At 34.8% G+C, this 18,286-nt stretch overlaps 1 protein-coding gene across 25 annotated transcripts in view; it reads right to left on the reverse strand.

Annotated features, from left to right (window-relative positions):
- Positions 1–18,286, reverse strand: part of SLMAP (sarcolemma associated protein) — a gene marked incomplete at both ends in the record, with an annotated part of 125,697 nt that overhangs the window by 16,097 nt on the left and 91,314 nt on the right. For 22 of the 25 annotated variants that reach the window (XM_084247357.1, XM_084247353.1, XM_084247352.1 and 19 more), the window contains 3 exons: positions 8,582–8,641; positions 8,902–8,982; positions 14,138–14,197. In XM_084247357.1, coding sequence (XP_084103483.1) covers positions 8,582–8,641; positions 8,902–8,982; positions 14,138–14,197 — 201 coding nt within the window. Of the gene's footprint in view, positions 1–8,581; positions 8,642–8,901; positions 8,983–14,083; positions 14,198–18,286 lie in introns of those variants that run through there. The other 3 variants (XM_084247367.1, XM_084247366.1, XM_084247350.1) reach the window with 2 other exon arrangements.

An 18,286-nucleotide genomic window follows, 5' to 3' on the forward strand; every position in this document is an offset into this window, starting at 1 on the left:
GATACATCTATATCTTAACTCCGTCCACTGAGTGGGCCAAGCATAAATGAAAATACCAAATACTGAGATCTTTGTTTCTAAAGGCCATTCTCTACTAAAAGGACCTAAAACTTTTGAGAAATGGCTAACTTTAGGACTAAAGCAAGGAAAATACAAGATGAGCACAGAACATCTTCTGTGTCAGAAAGTAAGAAAGGTTTCAAAGACTGATTGGGTCATGTCAAAAAGACACAGGGGTTCCCATTGGTCAAACGTTGTACTAACTGAGTATCAAAATAAATAATGACAGTGGTACATTATAATCCATTAAATAGAATAATGAAGTCACAGTGATACAGAAAGAGGAAGCAGGGGAGAGGGATCGAAGGAAAAAAAAAATCTTTATAGTAGAAAGCCAGCTAGTAAGTACAGAAGAAATGAATAACTGTTTCAGGCAAGAATCATCCGTAGATGCTAAAACTGAGTAGATGAAAGTTTTTTTTTTAAGATTTATTTATTTATACAAGAACCAGGGTACAGGCCAGATGTGTGAGAGGGTGAGAGGATTCACCAGAGACGGAGTGGAGAACAGAACAGGCAGACTGATGAAATACACTGCTGAGGGGAGCAGCGGGTGAGACAGGAGAGGTCTACCTCGCCATGTGGGCATCTCCGCTGCCAGGGGGGATTGAACCCATGCTACAGAGGCTGCGGACAGCTTCACAGTGCTGTGCTCAACTGCCTGAGCCATCAGGGAGGCCCTGAGTAGATAATAGTTTGAGGAGTAATAGGATATATACATAAATATCATAGAGCAATTCAATATCAGGTTCTTTCTGATATGATACCCAATATTATTTATGATTTAGTACTGATAAAATTGCATAGCTTGAATCAAATCAAAGAACATAAAATATATCCAAGACTGAGAGAGACATTTCACAAAATAACAGTGATCCTCAAAAATGTCAATGTTGGGCCTCCCTGGTGGCACAAGGTGTTAAGCACCGCACTATGACGCAATTCGCAGCCTCTGCAGCACAAATTCAATCCCTGGCTGCCAGGGAGTAACCCATATGACGTAGCAGACCTCTCCTGTCTTGCCCACTGCTCCCTTCAGCAGTGTATTTCTGTCAGTCTGCCTGTTCTCTTCACTCTGTCTCTGGTGAATCCTCTCACCCCCAACATCTCTAGCCTGTACCCCAGCTCTTGCATGCAAAAAAAAAATTTTTTTAAAAAGTCAATGTCAAAATATACAAAGTTAAAAGAGACTAGATATGACAACTACAACACATGACTCAGGACTTTGTTTTGTCATAAGGAACATTGTCTCAACAATGAACAAAATGTGAATAAGATTTATGAATTTGATAATAGTGATGTCATCAATGTAAATTTCCTAGTTTTGAGAACTGTACAGTGATTATGTAATAAAATACACAATAAAGTATTTAGGAGTAAATGACAGAAAAACAAAATCTAAAACAGGCAGATATAATATCACAAAAGTGCTGATGAAAGTTAAAATATAATTAATACAATCATAAAAGGCTATCGTGCTTGCAATTTAAAGCTATCATGCTTGCAATTTACTTTCAATGATTAGGGGAGAGAGGAAGGAGGAAGAGGGAAATGGAGAAGAATAAATTCAGTAAAATGTTAACCCCAAAATGGGGTAAAATAATAATATCTAAAGAATTAGCATAAAGAGTTTATGGGATTCTCTTTTCTATTCTTGCAGCTTTTCTATAAGCCTAAAATAAAAAGTTAAAAAAATTATATGTATATACAAATAAATAAATATGGCAAAATATTAACAACTGCTGAATCTAGGTGGTGGGCATGTATGGGTGCATTTGGTATTCTTCAACTTTCTCTGTGTTTGAAATTTTCCTAATTAACAAAGATTTCTTGAAATTACTAATCCTCAATCCACAATCTAAGAACAAGATACAAACATTTATATCTTGGGCCTCCCTGGTGGCACAAGGGGTTAAGACGCAACCTATGAAACTATCCGTAGCTTCTGCAGCACGAGTTCGATCCCCGGCCAGGGAGCTACCCATATGGGGCAGCAGACCGCTCCTGACTCACCCGCTGCTCTCTTCAGCAGTGTATTTCACTCAGTCTGCCTGTTCTGCTCCCCACTCTGTCTCTGGTGAATCCTCTCACTCCACCCCCTGCACCTCTGGCCTGTACCTCCGTTCTTGTGTGCATAAATAAATAAATCTTTAAAAAAAAACACAACATTTATATCTAAATTCCTATCAGTAACCTATCTTGCCCTTTGGCATTCTATAATGCATGTGAACTAGAGCAATTTTCTTACTTAAATCAAGAATCTACAACGACTCCCCATTGTATCAAATCCAGGCATCTTTATCTGATTTTTAAAGTTCTTCACATTCCAATTATTTTCCATTACTGACTAATATATTCAATTCCTACTAGTGTCCTTAGGAGTTCCAGCTCATCACTACTTTCCTCACTTATCTTTGCTCATACCACACTCCTTTACACACCCAAACCTGCAAATTCTTTAAAATCCAGGCTCAAAGTTCTTCATCTAACCTCCTACTGCATCTACCCAAACAGCAGTCTCTTTTGTCTGATTTCTGGAACTTGATAGTAAAACCCAAGCAAACCAGGATGCTCTTTCCAGTTTCTTAATTGTGAAAAAGCATTTACTTTTGGTTTTAACAGCACATGAACCCATATAATTTACAGGATTTGGGGAGAGACATTTAAGATCAAGTAATCTATTCTACTGATTTGACGAATGAGGAAATAAAAATCCAGAGATCTCAAATGACTTATACATCTGGGAAGTGGTGGAAAGAGCACTAGAATTCACAGCTCAACTGCCTTTCCCATAAACCAAGGTATAATTTTAGTTATAGTAACAAGCATTAAAGGCACATGTTTCACACTTCTGTTCCACACTACATGGAACATACTCTATAGTATATTCATTCCATCTAATAGAATGTTAGACATATAGGAGGCACATAACTATCTGACTAATATACAAGGTAACCAATGATTTTCATAAAATGTATAGATTTTTAAAATAAACATAATAAACATAAATGAAGAATGCAGTAATTAAAGGGCTGTTTTATTTTGAGGAAGTGGATCCTTTTATAAATGAAGAATCACATGTAACCCATCTTGAAAATTTATTAAAGCAGAGAATTTTTGCCTGCAGCATGATAATTCCCTTGATTGGTGATGCTAAAAAACAAATCTAATTCTTGCTTTTTAAAGCAAAAATAATAAACAGATTTTATGTTAAGTAATTTATAAGACAGAATATAATTTAGGTAATAATAATAAACTGTGCTAGCATAAGGATCTACTATTTGCAAATTAGTTCTTTGTACCACAAAATGAAAAGAATCTTAATTAATTAGAGCAAATAAGATGCATGTATCAAATAATGTATAGCTACAAACTCCACACAATATTTGGTCATAGAGGATACTGAATAAAAATCTACATATTAAGTTTAATAAAATAAACACAAATGGCTATATTCAAACTAATCAAGTAGTGTACACATCCTCTTTTCAGAAAACTAAGTGTTTATTTTTTACCAAAGACGAATGATTAAATCTTTTGTACTAAGGGTGAACAAAGGGTTCATTATATTTCATTTAGTTGCATGGGAAAAATATATTATTAGTTTATTATGACTTATAATAATATATTATTAGTATTAATAATAATACATTATTAGTTTATTCCACTTTCACGGTGCTTCATTTTTGGCATGGTAAGGGACTTTTTATGTCAATCTACTTCACAATCTTGGGGAAAGTCTTGTGATGAGTGTTGGTGGCAATTGTTTAGATGAAGATAATGAAAGCCTTACAGAGTCAAATCCATTTTATTTAGATTGCAAGTCAAATGGAAATAAATATTTTTTAAGTAACTATGATGAGGCGGAAAGATTAACAGAATCTTTTTTCCCCTTTGACATAAATGGTATATATTTAAAATTGCTTGGTGTATCAGCAGACCAGGGGTCAGTTTTTCAGAGACTAAGGTTAAATCCTGCAAAAAGACCCACACCACACAAGAACCCACTAAATGAGCCAGTTCTGGCACACAGAACACCTAAATGAATATCCTAAATTAAATTTGGCATCACTATGTCTTCAGAAGAGTGACTGAAGATTTAATTTCAACTCTGACCTTTGCTCTAACATGACTGAATATACTCTGAACCACTTGGTAAAGAGCCAAGTCAGAGCCCCTTTCTTCCCAAATTTTTTTTGTGCATGCATGTTTATTTACATTTGATTTAGTCACAATATGTTACCTCATTCACTGGCTGAGGCACCTGGCCAGATAGGTTTATTGGCCTGGTATTTTCAAGTTTGATTGATAAGAACAACTTTCACAATAAATAAAGTCCATTCTTCCATCATGGGTATGTGTAACCTTGTGACACAGTCTTACGTGGCAACCTAACTGTGGTTTTTACTTTGGCAGCAGCCTCTCTCTGTGGATCCCCATCCCTTTGCCATTCCTTCTGACAAGCTGGGTTCCTCCTTGACAACTGAATCTCCTGTTGGCTCCTTTGCCTTCCCCATTGTTCCTGTCTTTTTCTATAAACACCCCCTGCTACCACAGTCCACCCCTATTTGCAGAGAATTCCCACATCTGGCTATTGCCTTCTATCTGTCCAAGTCTCATCTTTCACCCCTTTTGACCCTCAAAGACTGTGTTATGTACACTTTCTTCCTAATAGATGTTATTTGTGTATACTTCCTTCCTAATAGATGCTATTTCTTCTTTAAACATTATTCATATTGGTAAGTATTAGTTCTATATTAAAAATATGCATATCTCCTTTTCCTTTCTTGACATATTTTCACTTATCTTGCTTTTCCTCCCCAACGTCCAAAATAAATAAAAAGAAACATAAAAAATGTGAACATTCTTCCTCCTTTATTTGATTCCCATTGGCAACAAACACCAAGAGGCAGCTTATCATCTGCACCTCTACTATCACCAAGTGATTAAAAACTCGTCAACCCCCAAGGACAGTCTTATCAGACTTTGAAGCCAGCTATTATTATAGTTCCTTAAGCAAAACGAACATGTATTAGATACTACATGGACTGAATTCACTTTTTTTGTCCATTTGGGGGGAAATGATTTCAAGCATATAGAAATCACTGGTTTGTACCTCATCTTTACTTCTCTTTCAGAGGCAGATGAATTTTGTTTAAGATGAATAATATTTTAGGGAAAAGATAGTATTACTATCATTTTACTTACATCTCAAGTGTATGTTTAAAGTACTTTAGGTTATTTTCCTAATGCTAGATAACTAACACAAAGGACAGCAGACTATAATTTTAAATAAAAATTGGCTGTTTTTTTTTTTAAGGGAGAGGATAAAATTTGAAAATAATGGTTCAAGAAGCCACGAATAAGTTTCAATGAGGAAGAAGGGAGAAGAGGCCACTTAAATGTAGTTCCCTTTTGCAGCACTAAGCATTAACAAGGTGGTCTATAATTTTTACTTAAAAAAAAAAAAGAACGATTCTGTCAGTCTACTGAATGAACTATACAGATTACAAAGTATAACCGCACATAATCAAGAATAAGCCAAATGTTTCTAGTAAGGCCAATGAATACATTAATTTTAAAGAATTTTTACAACTCTAATAAAAGAAAAATAAAGGGTTATAAAACCACTTACAGTTATGGTTACTGTTTCTTGGAGACCTCTAAACTGTTTCTGCTTCTAACTGGGTGACTTTTCTTTATGTATACTCATTTACCAACTTAAAGTCTGTTCTTAAAATCAAGGTGCAAAATCTTTCAATAGGTTCTGTTGGTAAAGATATTAAGAGGCCTCCCTGGTGGCCTAGGGGTTAAGTCTCAGCACTATCAATGCTACGGACTGAGTTTGATCCCCGGCCAGGGAGCCAAGCCACATGGTGCAGCAGACCTCTCCTGTCTCACCCACTGCTCCCCTTAGCAGTGTTTTTCAGTAAGTCAGCCTATTCTGCTCCTCACTCTGTGGTGAATCCTCTCATCCCCTGCACCTCTGGCCTACACACACACACACACACACACACACACACACACACACACACACACACACACACACGGGATATAATTAACATAAGTTGGTAATCATACAGAAGTGTAAGGAAAATTTGGGGTTCTGTTTTAACTTAATTTAGGTTCAGGAAACTCTAACCCATCTTCAACAATGACACTTGAAGCAATTACTAGCAGCATCTGTACATACACCACATTCCACAAGCACTCTGTATTTCCAGTCTCTATCTCTCCCCACAATTTCCCATCCTCTTGATTCTGATTCCCCAATCTATATTATGGGCACTTTTGCAGATACTATTTAGCCTTCCCAAGATACTCTAGGATTAAAAATACTTTTCCCTGACATCTGGCAAAGTAACAAACAACCAAATTTACATTATTCATTGTAAAAGATCTATCACCAATGGCTTTTCCCTAAAAGATAATGTCGGAAATAGTTTTGACCCCACAATTGTATTCAATTAATAAAAAGTTAATCTTCAACATACAGGTCTGCTTTTCTCAATCGCCATCATCATCATTGTTATTATTATCAGCATCTTCATGAAGAGGTTTATTAACACAACAGGTAAGTGACCTATATGTCTAATTTCACTCAATTCTCACAATAATCCCATGAAGTCAGTTTTCCCATTCTGACAAGTAAAAAAAGCTGAAGTACAGAAAAGTTAAACAATTTGCCCAAAGGTATATTACAAATAAATGGCAGAGCTGGGATTGAACTCAGAGATTTTTGCCTCTTTGCTTCTTGGCTAGAGTGTATTACTTTCCAAATGTTCCTGTGGCTTTATAACTTTGATGTAAGAGGTCTGTTATTAATTAATTCAACAAATATCTCAGTTTTACTGAACATGAGGCACTGTGGTAGACAATGAGATCAAAATAAAATATAAAACTACATAAACCACAAAAATACTAATAACAATATATAATTAACACAATCATAAACGCTACTTATAAATCATCTGAACTTGGCTGCTGAGAAGGTTTCTAGGAATTTCTATAGTAAAAAGGAAAAGATCACTAAAAAGCTACTTTTGTATGAAGGGTGTTCATTCACTCATTCACCCCTCCTCTTATTTCTCTCCCCACAAAGGACCAGGGGTTCTGACATTTTCTTAGGTATAGGTTAACAATATTTTATACTATAATAGTACTGCGTATCTGAGAGACTTAAGAAATGCTCCAAGATGAGATTTCTGGACTGTATAAACATTAACTCAGATTTATTATAACAACAGCATGCTTCATCAACACCAAAGATTACCTGAGAACAATACAGATCAGTAAGAGTGCTGGAAATTATGATCATACTTAAGGACAGGTTGGCAATTGGTAACCATTAATCCTTAAGGCCTCCCTTAAGGCAGTGGAATTTAATCAAGGGTGGCTCCAAGAGCCATGTGAGCTTCAGTATCCATAGGTAAAGAAAGAGAAAGCCAGAATGTTCAGATTAAAGAACTCAGGTCTGGGTAGATAATTTCTATTTTAACCACCCCTAAACTCCATCACTGTACAACTAGGCCAGCAGCAGGGTCATGCAGGGTGAAATGAAGGCTTCCTTACATAATATCAAAGCTCAGGATCTCGACTAGGAGATCCCTTCGTGTCCTAGCCAGAAGCACTAGCATTTCTGCACAGACAAATTTCCACAGGGTGCTTCTGCTGCTGTAATTCCAGAAAGCTGCCCAGTGTTAGTCCACTGCTATCAACATGTTTCATCCAGAGGGCGGAACTTAAATGTCAATTTTTTTGGTGTACACTAAGGCAATATAAAAGAGACTAAATACTAACAATCACAGATTTATCGATAAGTCATCCAAGGCACTTTATTTAGAAAACAATTTTATAAATTCAGATTTATTTCCTATCACTTCATTCTAAACAAGTAAAAACTAAAAAAAAAATATATATATATATATACTTATTTAAAAGTGAGACAAGGGTCAGGGAAAAAAGGAGAAAAACAAATAAACAAAAGCGAGACAAGTGAGAAAGTTCATTACTTACACACTTATCTCAAGTCTACCTAAAATTCCTTAGCTCAAAATTTCTAGAAGAGTGTCCGAAGAACCTGAGGGTATTTATTGGAGGAGGAGAACCAAAAAATGAGGAAATTTATAACTCTCACCATATGATAAAAGAGCAAACAGGAGGTTCCTTCAAGAAAGTTCATATTTTCACTTTTTTCTAATTTTGTTAAAAGTGGTAATAAGTTTCTGAGATATCAGGATAAACACAAAATAACCCATAGCTATGTTTCATCTTCTACCACTTAACTGCTTTGCCCTTCATGGCCTTTATTAATCCAAATTATTTTACATTTTAAATATTTTGACTGAAGCATTGGTATCAGCACCAACATTATAAATTTTAGTTCATACTACCTTATAAAACCTGTCTTAAATCTTTTAACTAAAACTTAAGTCTTCATATAACACATGGAACTGATTTTGTTGCTAAGGGTGAATCTGACACTCTCCTTTAAAATGTTTCATAAAACATGTTAAAGTACCTTTTAATAGGGACACTTTAGCAAGGGGTTCATTTAGGTCTTGCTCATCCATTTGGGCGTCTACAGTGGGGGGAAAAAAGATGATTACAGACAGTACTCAGACCTACCAACAAGCTATCATTATCAAAATAAATTAAAATTTTACAGCTATTATATTTAAGAAGTTGAAAACAGTTTTAACAATGTAGCCAAGATTTAAGGGAGAGACTTGGTAAACAGAAGCATTTCTTTTGTCCCAAGCACAAAATAAAATCTCCACCCACTTTAACCTATAACCACATTAACATCTGCAGATTTGTAAATATTAGGTTAAAACTTACCTGTAGTGTCGTCACTACTTTTTTCTTTGCTTGGACTCAGAGTATCTGATAAATCAGATTCCTTTGCTCTTGCCTGATTTTCTATCAAGAAAAAGAAATAGAATCTCATTACAATTTAATAGCATATATTTAAGCAAAAAAAAAAAAAAACTGCTTCAGGCTATGAGTGTTCTAAATCTACTGGTATGCAAAATATTTTTAAAATTAACTGAGGTCACTGAATCTCTTACTTCTTCACCACTCTAGTCCAAAATGGAATGCTGGTTATTACACGTAGCTCATATTAAATTATAATGTGGATCATATCTGCTGTGCAGAGGGCTGGGGCTTTTCAAGGCTGTCCACTTGCCAACTGGAAACAAAAATGAAGCAAGCTTTGCTAAAATATTCAGAGAACTGGAACAAATATAGCAAAATTCCCAGGACAATGTGGACATTGTATGAAGATGATGAAAGGAAATGGTTTTATTGTATAAAAACACTAGTTAGGTTGCTTTAGTAATATTTATAGTCAAAATAAAACAAAAAAAATCACATTTGTTACAAAACATTTAAAACAAAAAAAATCACATTTGTTACAAAACATTTAAAACAAGAAAATATAACTGTACTTGAACCACACTGAGAAAAGGCTTAAAATAAAAATGTTTTGAAATTATTTGCAAGTGATATGCTGCCTAATCCAATGAAGTCATCCTAGACCTAGTTTTCAATGAATTGTTCTGAAAAATCCTAACTTTGAGCTCAATAATTTATTAAAAATTATTAACAATTAATTAGGATCTAGAGCCTCACATGTAATGGTAGATGTGGATATATTAGCGTATAGTAGGATAGCATTTATAGAAACAGTCATTTCTTTGACCAAAGTCCTATAGAATCTCCCTATCTGCCAAGCTTTATATCCCAGCATTTAGCCATAATCTGATCACTGCATTCATTAGTTCTCAAATGAGTTCTGTTTCAATCAGGTTAGTCTCTTTAGAGGGTTGAGGTGTTCAAGCTCAAGTTAATATTTCTCTAACCTCAATGATCATTCTCTCTAACTGGTTTATTCATCATTTAAGATATAACTTACTTCCCATCCCCTATCACTTCTAAGGAAGTTTTGGTCTCTTCGGCATGTTCTTCCTTTTTATTGCATATTCTCTTTATTATATGTTTTTGCAATTAATCATGTTTTTTATTTATCTATCTATCTATCTATCTATCTATCTATCTATCTATCTATCTATCTATCTATCTATTTAGTGGGACCCTCGCCGGCAGCTGGGGAAAGAACCGGCGCTGCAGAGGCTGTGGGCAGCCTCTCAGCCCAGCGCTCAATTGCTGCGCCACCAAGGAAGGCCCTAATCATGTTTTATTTTATATCATCCTGTGTGTGTGTGTGTGTGTGTATCTTATTTCCTTAATGAGAATATAAATTCATTAAGCATGTTTATTTTTGGTAAAGTTATACATTTGATTGCACTGTTTGTGGTAATATCAAAATTTTAAATGTCCACAGTACATTTCTTAAGGAAATAAAAGACTACATATGGTATATAAGAATGTTCACTACAGTATTTTTCAAATGAAATGGAAAAATATTCAAGATACATGTACTACCATTAAGTAAAAATAACATCTGTTAAGGGAATAGTATGTATAACAAGACCTATTTAGATTGAAAATAGATATACATTTAACTATGAATTCATAGCTGTATACATTATTCAAGTACAGAAAGACACTAGTAGTTATTGCTGGAGGTAGGGACATGGTAGATATTTATTTTCTAACTTCACATAGTCACATACTGTTTAAAAAAGTATAGTGAATATACAGTTTGTCAATATCATCAAGAGATATTTCCATTCTGGAAGTAATGAAAAACATATTTAAAACCATTACTGTCAAAATATTTAGTAAAAATGTAAGTTGTTATAGCTATTCCATATAAGAAAACCCTAGAATTTGTGGTTTAACTTGTGAAATGGATGCTGAATTATAAGAGTACTTTGCTTTTTTTCCTCACTGCCATTTCTAGTCAAGGGTCAGATGCTGAGAGACAGAGAACTTAGATTAAAAGTGAAGTCACTGACCACGAAGGCCCTTGGGAACCCAATCTGTGACTTCTGGTGCATTCATTTCTGAATGTTCTAGTTTTGATCACAAAGTTATAGTCTCAAGGGAAGCTAATACATTTAACCTATACAGAGGCAGTAAAAGAACCACTCTGGGGAAACTAAAAGGAAAACAGACTAACAATTCTCCTTTGATTTTAATATTCCTAAAAATTTTATCATGAAGATAATGAAGTAAAATGAGTGAAATATATTTTCAAAAGTATTCTCCTGGTTTAGAAGGAACTTTTATTTTATAGAGTATAAGGCAGGGAGGTAAAATTATCTAAAAGTGAGACCAAATCTTCCATTAAGATCTTACTAGAATGCAAGCTCCATGGGGGCATGGATTTTTGTCTGTTTTGTAAACTGCCATTCCCAACTGCATAGAACAGTGCACAGACCACATAACAGGTGCTCCCAAAAGAGGATGATTTAAGGCACAAATCTATTTTGAGTAAGAAGGAAAGTTTTTAGCAAGTCAAGTCATGGTCTATTAAGAAGTTATTACTGCTTGATTTTCTCTGCAGCATTTAATCATTAAAACATGCCTCTATTAAGATACACACCAATAGTATAGAGAAGGAAATGGAAGAACAGCTATCAATATCAAAACTGTTCCCATACTGCAAAGTCTACAATACAATAACTATTTTCACTATGTTTTTAAGTATCAGTCCTAGCAATGGATGGGCAAAACAAACATACGGGCTATAGACCACATCCTATACCACTGGAACTATTACTTGGAAAGAAAGCAAGAATCAAGAAGGAGCAAGATAAGGTGTATTTGTCAGATATAAGAACAGTACGTCCTGCTCTATAAGCAGTATTTCATTAAATTCTCACAAAACTCTACAGGTTAAATATTGTCAATTCCATTTTATAAATAAGGAAACTGAAGTTTAAAGAGCTGAAGTAAATTGCCTGGCAGCATACAGTTAGTTAATAGATTCAACATGGAGCTGAATCCAGTGGTCTTACCTACTCAAATTCCTTCTGCCTCCACCCCTAAAGCTATTGTAAGATGAGAGTTAGTGCTTAAACAGAAAGCATATGCAAACTTGATTACATTCTGCATTAGGTGAAATATCTGGAGGAATACTAAAACCTGTAGCTGCTAATTGACCATTTCTAGCAATTGCTATTTATTAATGCAGACAGAAAGATTTCTCCAAAAACACTATCAATGAAGGCATTTTAAAAACAAGACAATCCAGCCAATCCAAAATACTTTATAGCTATTTTAAATCATTTAAAAATGTAACTTATTTCAGCAATCCAGTTTGATATGAGGGTTAGTGTACCTCTGCATGTTTATTGTGAGTACTAATAAAATGTTGACTGCTGGTAGAAAAATCTCTGGGTATATAAGACTTGCACATACATAAAGGATGTTTTCTATTCACTTGCATGGGCTTACTGGCTATAATTTATTTAATAGTGCCCTTATTACTGGACACTTAGGTTGTCCTCTTTTTGCATTTATAAAAACACTGAAACAGGGCCTCCCTGGTGGCACAGGGGTTAAAAACAGCACTATCAAGCTATCACCAGTCACTGCAGCATGAGTTAATCTCAGGCCGACCAGGGAGCAACCCACATGGCACAGCAGACCTCTCCTGCCTCGCCCGCTGCTCCCCTCAGCAGTGTATTTCAGTAGATTAGCCTTTTCTGCTCTCCTCTCTTTCCAGTGAATCCTCTCACCACCTCTGGCTTACACCCCAGTTCTTGTGTGCATAAATGAATAAATCTTTAAAAAACAAAAAAACACTGAAACAAATACCCTTGCTGATTTGTCTAATTTGTTTCTTAAGATAAAAACCCAGAAGTGGCATTATTGGATTAAAAAGCATGCTCTTTTAAATTACATAGATTATACATTTATAATTAACACATAGATTATACAAGGTTTGAAGTAAACTTGCACAAATCTGTTTCAGTAATGACATCACATGATTTCAAGTAAATATATTCTAATACAGAATGCATTAAATAGAAACACTAAGGTAGCAAAATGCTTTAATTAAGGAAGCACTGATTTTTTTCCCTAATTATTAAACCAACTAATACAAACAGGTATTTAGGTGGTGAAGTGAAAGCTATTTTAAAGTCTGTTCTCATCTCCCTTTAAATGAGGAGAAATAAATTGCCATACGTACTAAAAATAGTTCACCATTCTGAAACTCAATGCCTGTTTGCCAGAATAATATTCAGTGATTCATATTCTATGCATTCTTTCTCCAAATATGGCATCTGCTATGCACAAAATTGAGAAAGGGAGTTACCAGGTATTTGAAATAACGCACTATCCTTTTAATACTTTTACAAGCTCAATGGAATCGGTTGCTTTCATTTTGTTTCGTTACATTTTATGAAAGTAAAATAGAATTTACAGAAATTGAGTATTCTAAACTGTTACCATTCATTGTTTTAATTGACCAAAATGATGTATTTCTAAATTTTATACTGGTATGTTCTGATGAACATCCTAGAGTGATTGTGAGTATATCCCACCAAATTAATTTGCCCAATTTCCCTATAAATAAGTGACTTGACAATATGCTTTAAAATTCACTTTTCTAACAAAAAAATTAACAGAATAAACTACTATAGGCAATTATAGACTATTCATACAAACCTAACAATATTCTATATACATACTTCTATTTGAATTAAATTGAGATGCCAAAAATTAGGAAAATGTTAAATATAAAATGGTAAAGGTATAATAACCCCAAAATTGAAATCATAAACATTTTTTACCTATTGTTTCAAAAAAGATATACATTTTGTTTGTTAAATTTTGAGGTCAAAGTCAAAAATAATGCTGGAAGTGAGACAGAGAGATCACAGCAAATCTTTCACACCTAAAGAAAACTATTGCAAGCATTAACTTTCAAAAAAAGTACATACACAGCTATTTAAAAAGTTTCTTTACAGTTAAGATATCCTCCTTAAAACAGAACTCCCAACTATTTTATATTATCTGGTACTGTTATTAGATGCCATTTTGTGGGCTATAAGAACTACAAAGTGATGATTAAAATACTATAACCTTGAAAATGTACACTGACCTTCTTTATCCAAAAGAGTTGTCAAAACCCACAGAAAACCCAGAGAAAACGAACCTTTTGAAAGCTTTGTTTCTTCTACCACTTTGGTTAGATGCCCCTCGACAATCAGCTTCTCTGTCAAAGAAAATAAACGTTACTATCCAAGTCCAAACCGAGCAGCATTTCCCTGAGCCAGGCAGTGTAACACATTCCATGACCAAATTTAAAGATGATAAAATTACTCCCATGACTAGGCTTGAAAAAACTTTGAATCTGGAAGGAGAACTAAGAGAATTTGAACAATAATAGAGCAATCAGGTTAATAAAAATAACCTGGGGCTAGGGGTTCCCTTTGCTTTTATTCTCATTAATTCTTACCTTATTTTAAAAGTCTAAGCTTTTTTAAAGGGACTCAGAACAAAGCAACCCTCTTTAAATCAAGGATATTAAGTTGAAATAAAGGAATTCTAAGAAGGTATTTTATTTAAATACAGAAGATTTACAAATTATGTTATACAAATAGCTTACTTTACCCTATTCATGTAATTCAGTAGAAATGCCTATATGTTTCAGTAAAATTAATCATTTTATAAGAGTGAAATTTTGTTTATTTAAAGAAGTGAAATTTTGTTTTGCTTTGTTTTAGTTGGGGGAATTCTCTGTAAATGTATAATGCAGTGTCTTTATAATTTATTTAAAGTCAGATTTTCATATTCTCTAGTTCACTGAAAAATATCCATTCTGTATGCCCCCTTTATTTAATCCTGTATGTCAGTTAGTCTCCTTCAATTTATACTTTTGCAGCATGTGAAATATTTTCTCTAGTCTTTCACTCTTGAACCCCCTGAACTTGGTTTATAGTCATCACTTAACCACTGAAAATGCTCTGAGACAACCATAACCTCCTATCTGCCAAAGTCCATGGCTCCTTTTCATAATTTTCATTTCATATAGGCTCTTTGCAATATGTGGCACTGATTCTACTTTGGACATTATTTATTGATAATTTCCTTTTTTAAAAGATGTATTTTTATTTATTTATACATAAAAGAACTGGGCTATAGGCCAGAGGCACAGGAGGTGAGAGGATTCACCAGAAACAGTGGGGAGCAGAACAGGCAGATCCACTGAAATACACTGCCGAGGGGAGCAGCGGGCGTGGCAGGAGAGGTCTTAGCTTCCTGGCTGGGGCTCGAACTCATGCCCCAGTAACTGGCAATAGCTTGATAGCGCTGAGACTTTAACTCCTGGGCCACCAGAGAGGCCCTATTGATAGTTTCTTATAGATGATTAAGCTCTCATATCCTACCATCATTCTTATAAGGGTTGCATTTTATTCACCTATAGTAAGTATTTATATTATGACTACATATCTGAGTCATAAAATATGCTATGATATTTCCCTTCTTATACAACCTTTAGCTTTTTTGGAGCTTATAAAGTCTTGTTTTGTTTTGCTAATTTTTAATACATCTACCTCAAACATAGGTCAACTTCTTACAAAACATAAAATTCTCAGTATTGTCAAACATCAGGTCAGCTATCCCAGTATATATTCCTGTCTCTCCCTTCCACAGGCCCTGAATCTGTAGTAGCCTGGGCTTTATCCTGTGCAAAATCATCTGCCCCAGATTCTAGATCTTCCTCTGCCTGCTTTATTCTCCTTGTTTTAGTGTAATGTACCCTCTGATAATTTCCCAGAAAGGGCTAAAGAAAAGATAAATAAATGACATACAAGTTATCCTGAAAAGTAGCATATTACCCACACATTTGGTTGATGGCTTCATTAGATACACAATTAATTCTGTAGGAAGTAAATTTTCCTTCAGAATTTTGAAAGCATTGTTCCAAAGTCTTCTAGCTCCAAACTAGAAAGTGTATTTAATGCCAGTCTCACTCCTATTCTTTAGCATGCATAGTAGAGAATTCTTGTGCTCAGCAATGCCTGGTTTGCCAGTCCCTTTTGGGGTACCAGTGAGAAAAGCTCAGGCCAAATCCCTAGTACTGAGAAAGGTTCACATAACTGGTTCTAGGTTGGGCCAAAGCATTTAAGAGAGTAGAATTTTCTACACTTCTCTATTACCCTGCCGTAGGAAGCATGTGTTGAGATGGCAATGTCAAAAGATGCTAAAGTTGCCATTAGCTTAGATCCCTGGGTAACAATGTCCCCACTCACCATGGACATGTAACATGAGTTAAAAATAAATGCTGAATTGTCATTAAGATTTCAGGATTTATTTATTGCTGAATTATAATTTAGGTTAATATTACTAATATGAGATCCATTGTTCCTCTCAGGTAGTTTTTAGAACCTTCTCTTTATCCCAGTTATTCTTTTTTTTTTTTAAGATTTATTTATTTATGCATAAAGAACTGGGGTACAGGCCAGAGGTACGGGGGTGTGAGAGATTCACCAGAGATAGAGTGGGGAACAGAACAGGCAGACTGACTGAAATATACTGCTGAGGGGAGCAGCAGATGAGTCAGAAGAGGTCTGCTGAGCCATGTGGGTAGCTCCCTGGCCAGGGATTGAATCCATGCCACAGTGGCTATGGACAGTTTCATAGGTTGTGTCTTAACCCCTCTCGTTTATTAATTCTGGTGAAATTCATATAACATAAAATAATTATTTTAAGGTGAAAAATTCAGTGCCATTCAGTATAGTCATAATGTATGCAACCACCATCTCTATCTAGTTCCAAAACATTTTTATCACTCCTAAAAGGAAACCTCATGCTTACTAAGAATTTACTTTCAAGTCTCACCATCACCACCTCTGGTCATCACTCATCTGCTTTCTGTTTCTAAGAATTCCTACTCTTGATATTCATGTAAAAAGAATGACACAATATGTGACTTTTTATATCCAGGTTAGTGTGTTTTTAAAAATATATTGTGTTGAACAATGAAATCATTCTTTCAATGTTTTAGAAGCTCACCTCTTCAATTCTGGGGAATTACATTCTATTTCACTGATAAATTCTCTTTTCTCATCTCTTCCCAGACTCCCCTTTTCTCACTATGGAAATCTTATTATTTAGATGTTAGATCAAGACCCAAATTTTCTTAAATTTTACTTCTTTTATTTCTTTAAAAAATAACTCATCTTAGACTCAACAAAAACAAAGAAAATAATCCAGTCAAAAAATGGGCAGAAGAACTAAAAAGAAACTTCTCTTAAGAGAAAATGCGAATGGCCAACAGGCATATGAAAAAATGTTCAACATCACTTGTAATCAGGGAAATACAAATCAAAACTACAATGAGATACCATCTCACACCAGTGAGAATGACACATATTAAAAAAACTAGCAACAACAAATGTTGGCGAGGGTGTGGAGAAAAAGAAACTCTCCTGCACTGTTGGTGGGAGTGCAAACTGGCCCAACCACTACGGAGAGCTGTGTGGAGATTTCTGGACCTACTAAACGCAGAGCTTCCATAGGATCCAGCAATTCCACTCCTAGGTATTTACCCAAAGGACACAGAAACATCAATTCCAAAGAGCACCTGCACCCCTATGTTTATAGCAGCACTATTTACAATAGCTAAGCTTTGGAAACAACCCAAATGCCCAAAAATAGATGACTGGAGCAAGAAGATGTGGTACATATACACCATGGAATATTACTCAGCATTCAAAAAAGATAAACACATGCAATTTGCAGCAACATGGATGGCGCTGGAAGGGATCATGCTCAGTGAAATAAGCCAGAAAGAAAAAGAAAAATACCGGATGGTCTCACTCATAGCAGGAATCTAGAAAACTTAAATAAGGGACCAGGAAAAAGAATAACTATAAGAAAGAAAATATCAAAATCAACAAACAACTATGAACCAGAAACACTCTAAAGGGGGAGGCGGGCAGGGAAAGGAGGGGTTGGGGTCAAAATAAGGGGGTTGTAATTGTATGGGGAATGTAAAAATAAAATTAAAAAAAATTAAAAAAAAAAGAAATGAGCTGGAAAAAAAATAACTCATCTTTTTGTTATATTTTCTGAATTTTCCTCTGCTTTTTCTTCTATTCCTTTTTCTGATTAAATTTTAAAAATCTGGAATCATATTTTTAGTTTTCAAGAATTCTATATGTATTCTGCTTCTCAAAATAGCATTTATCTTGTTTCATCCACAAAACATCTTATCTCTGAAGGAATTAATTATGTCTTTTAAAAATGTTTTCTTCTGCTTCTTTCATTTTTCCTATTTAACATTTTGTTTGTTTTT

The sequence above is a fragment of the Talpa europaea genome (genome assembly GCF_964194135.1).
Source record: "Talpa europaea genome assembly, chromosome: 11".
Lineage (NCBI taxonomy): Eukaryota > Metazoa > Chordata > Mammalia > Eulipotyphla > Talpidae > Talpa > Talpa europaea.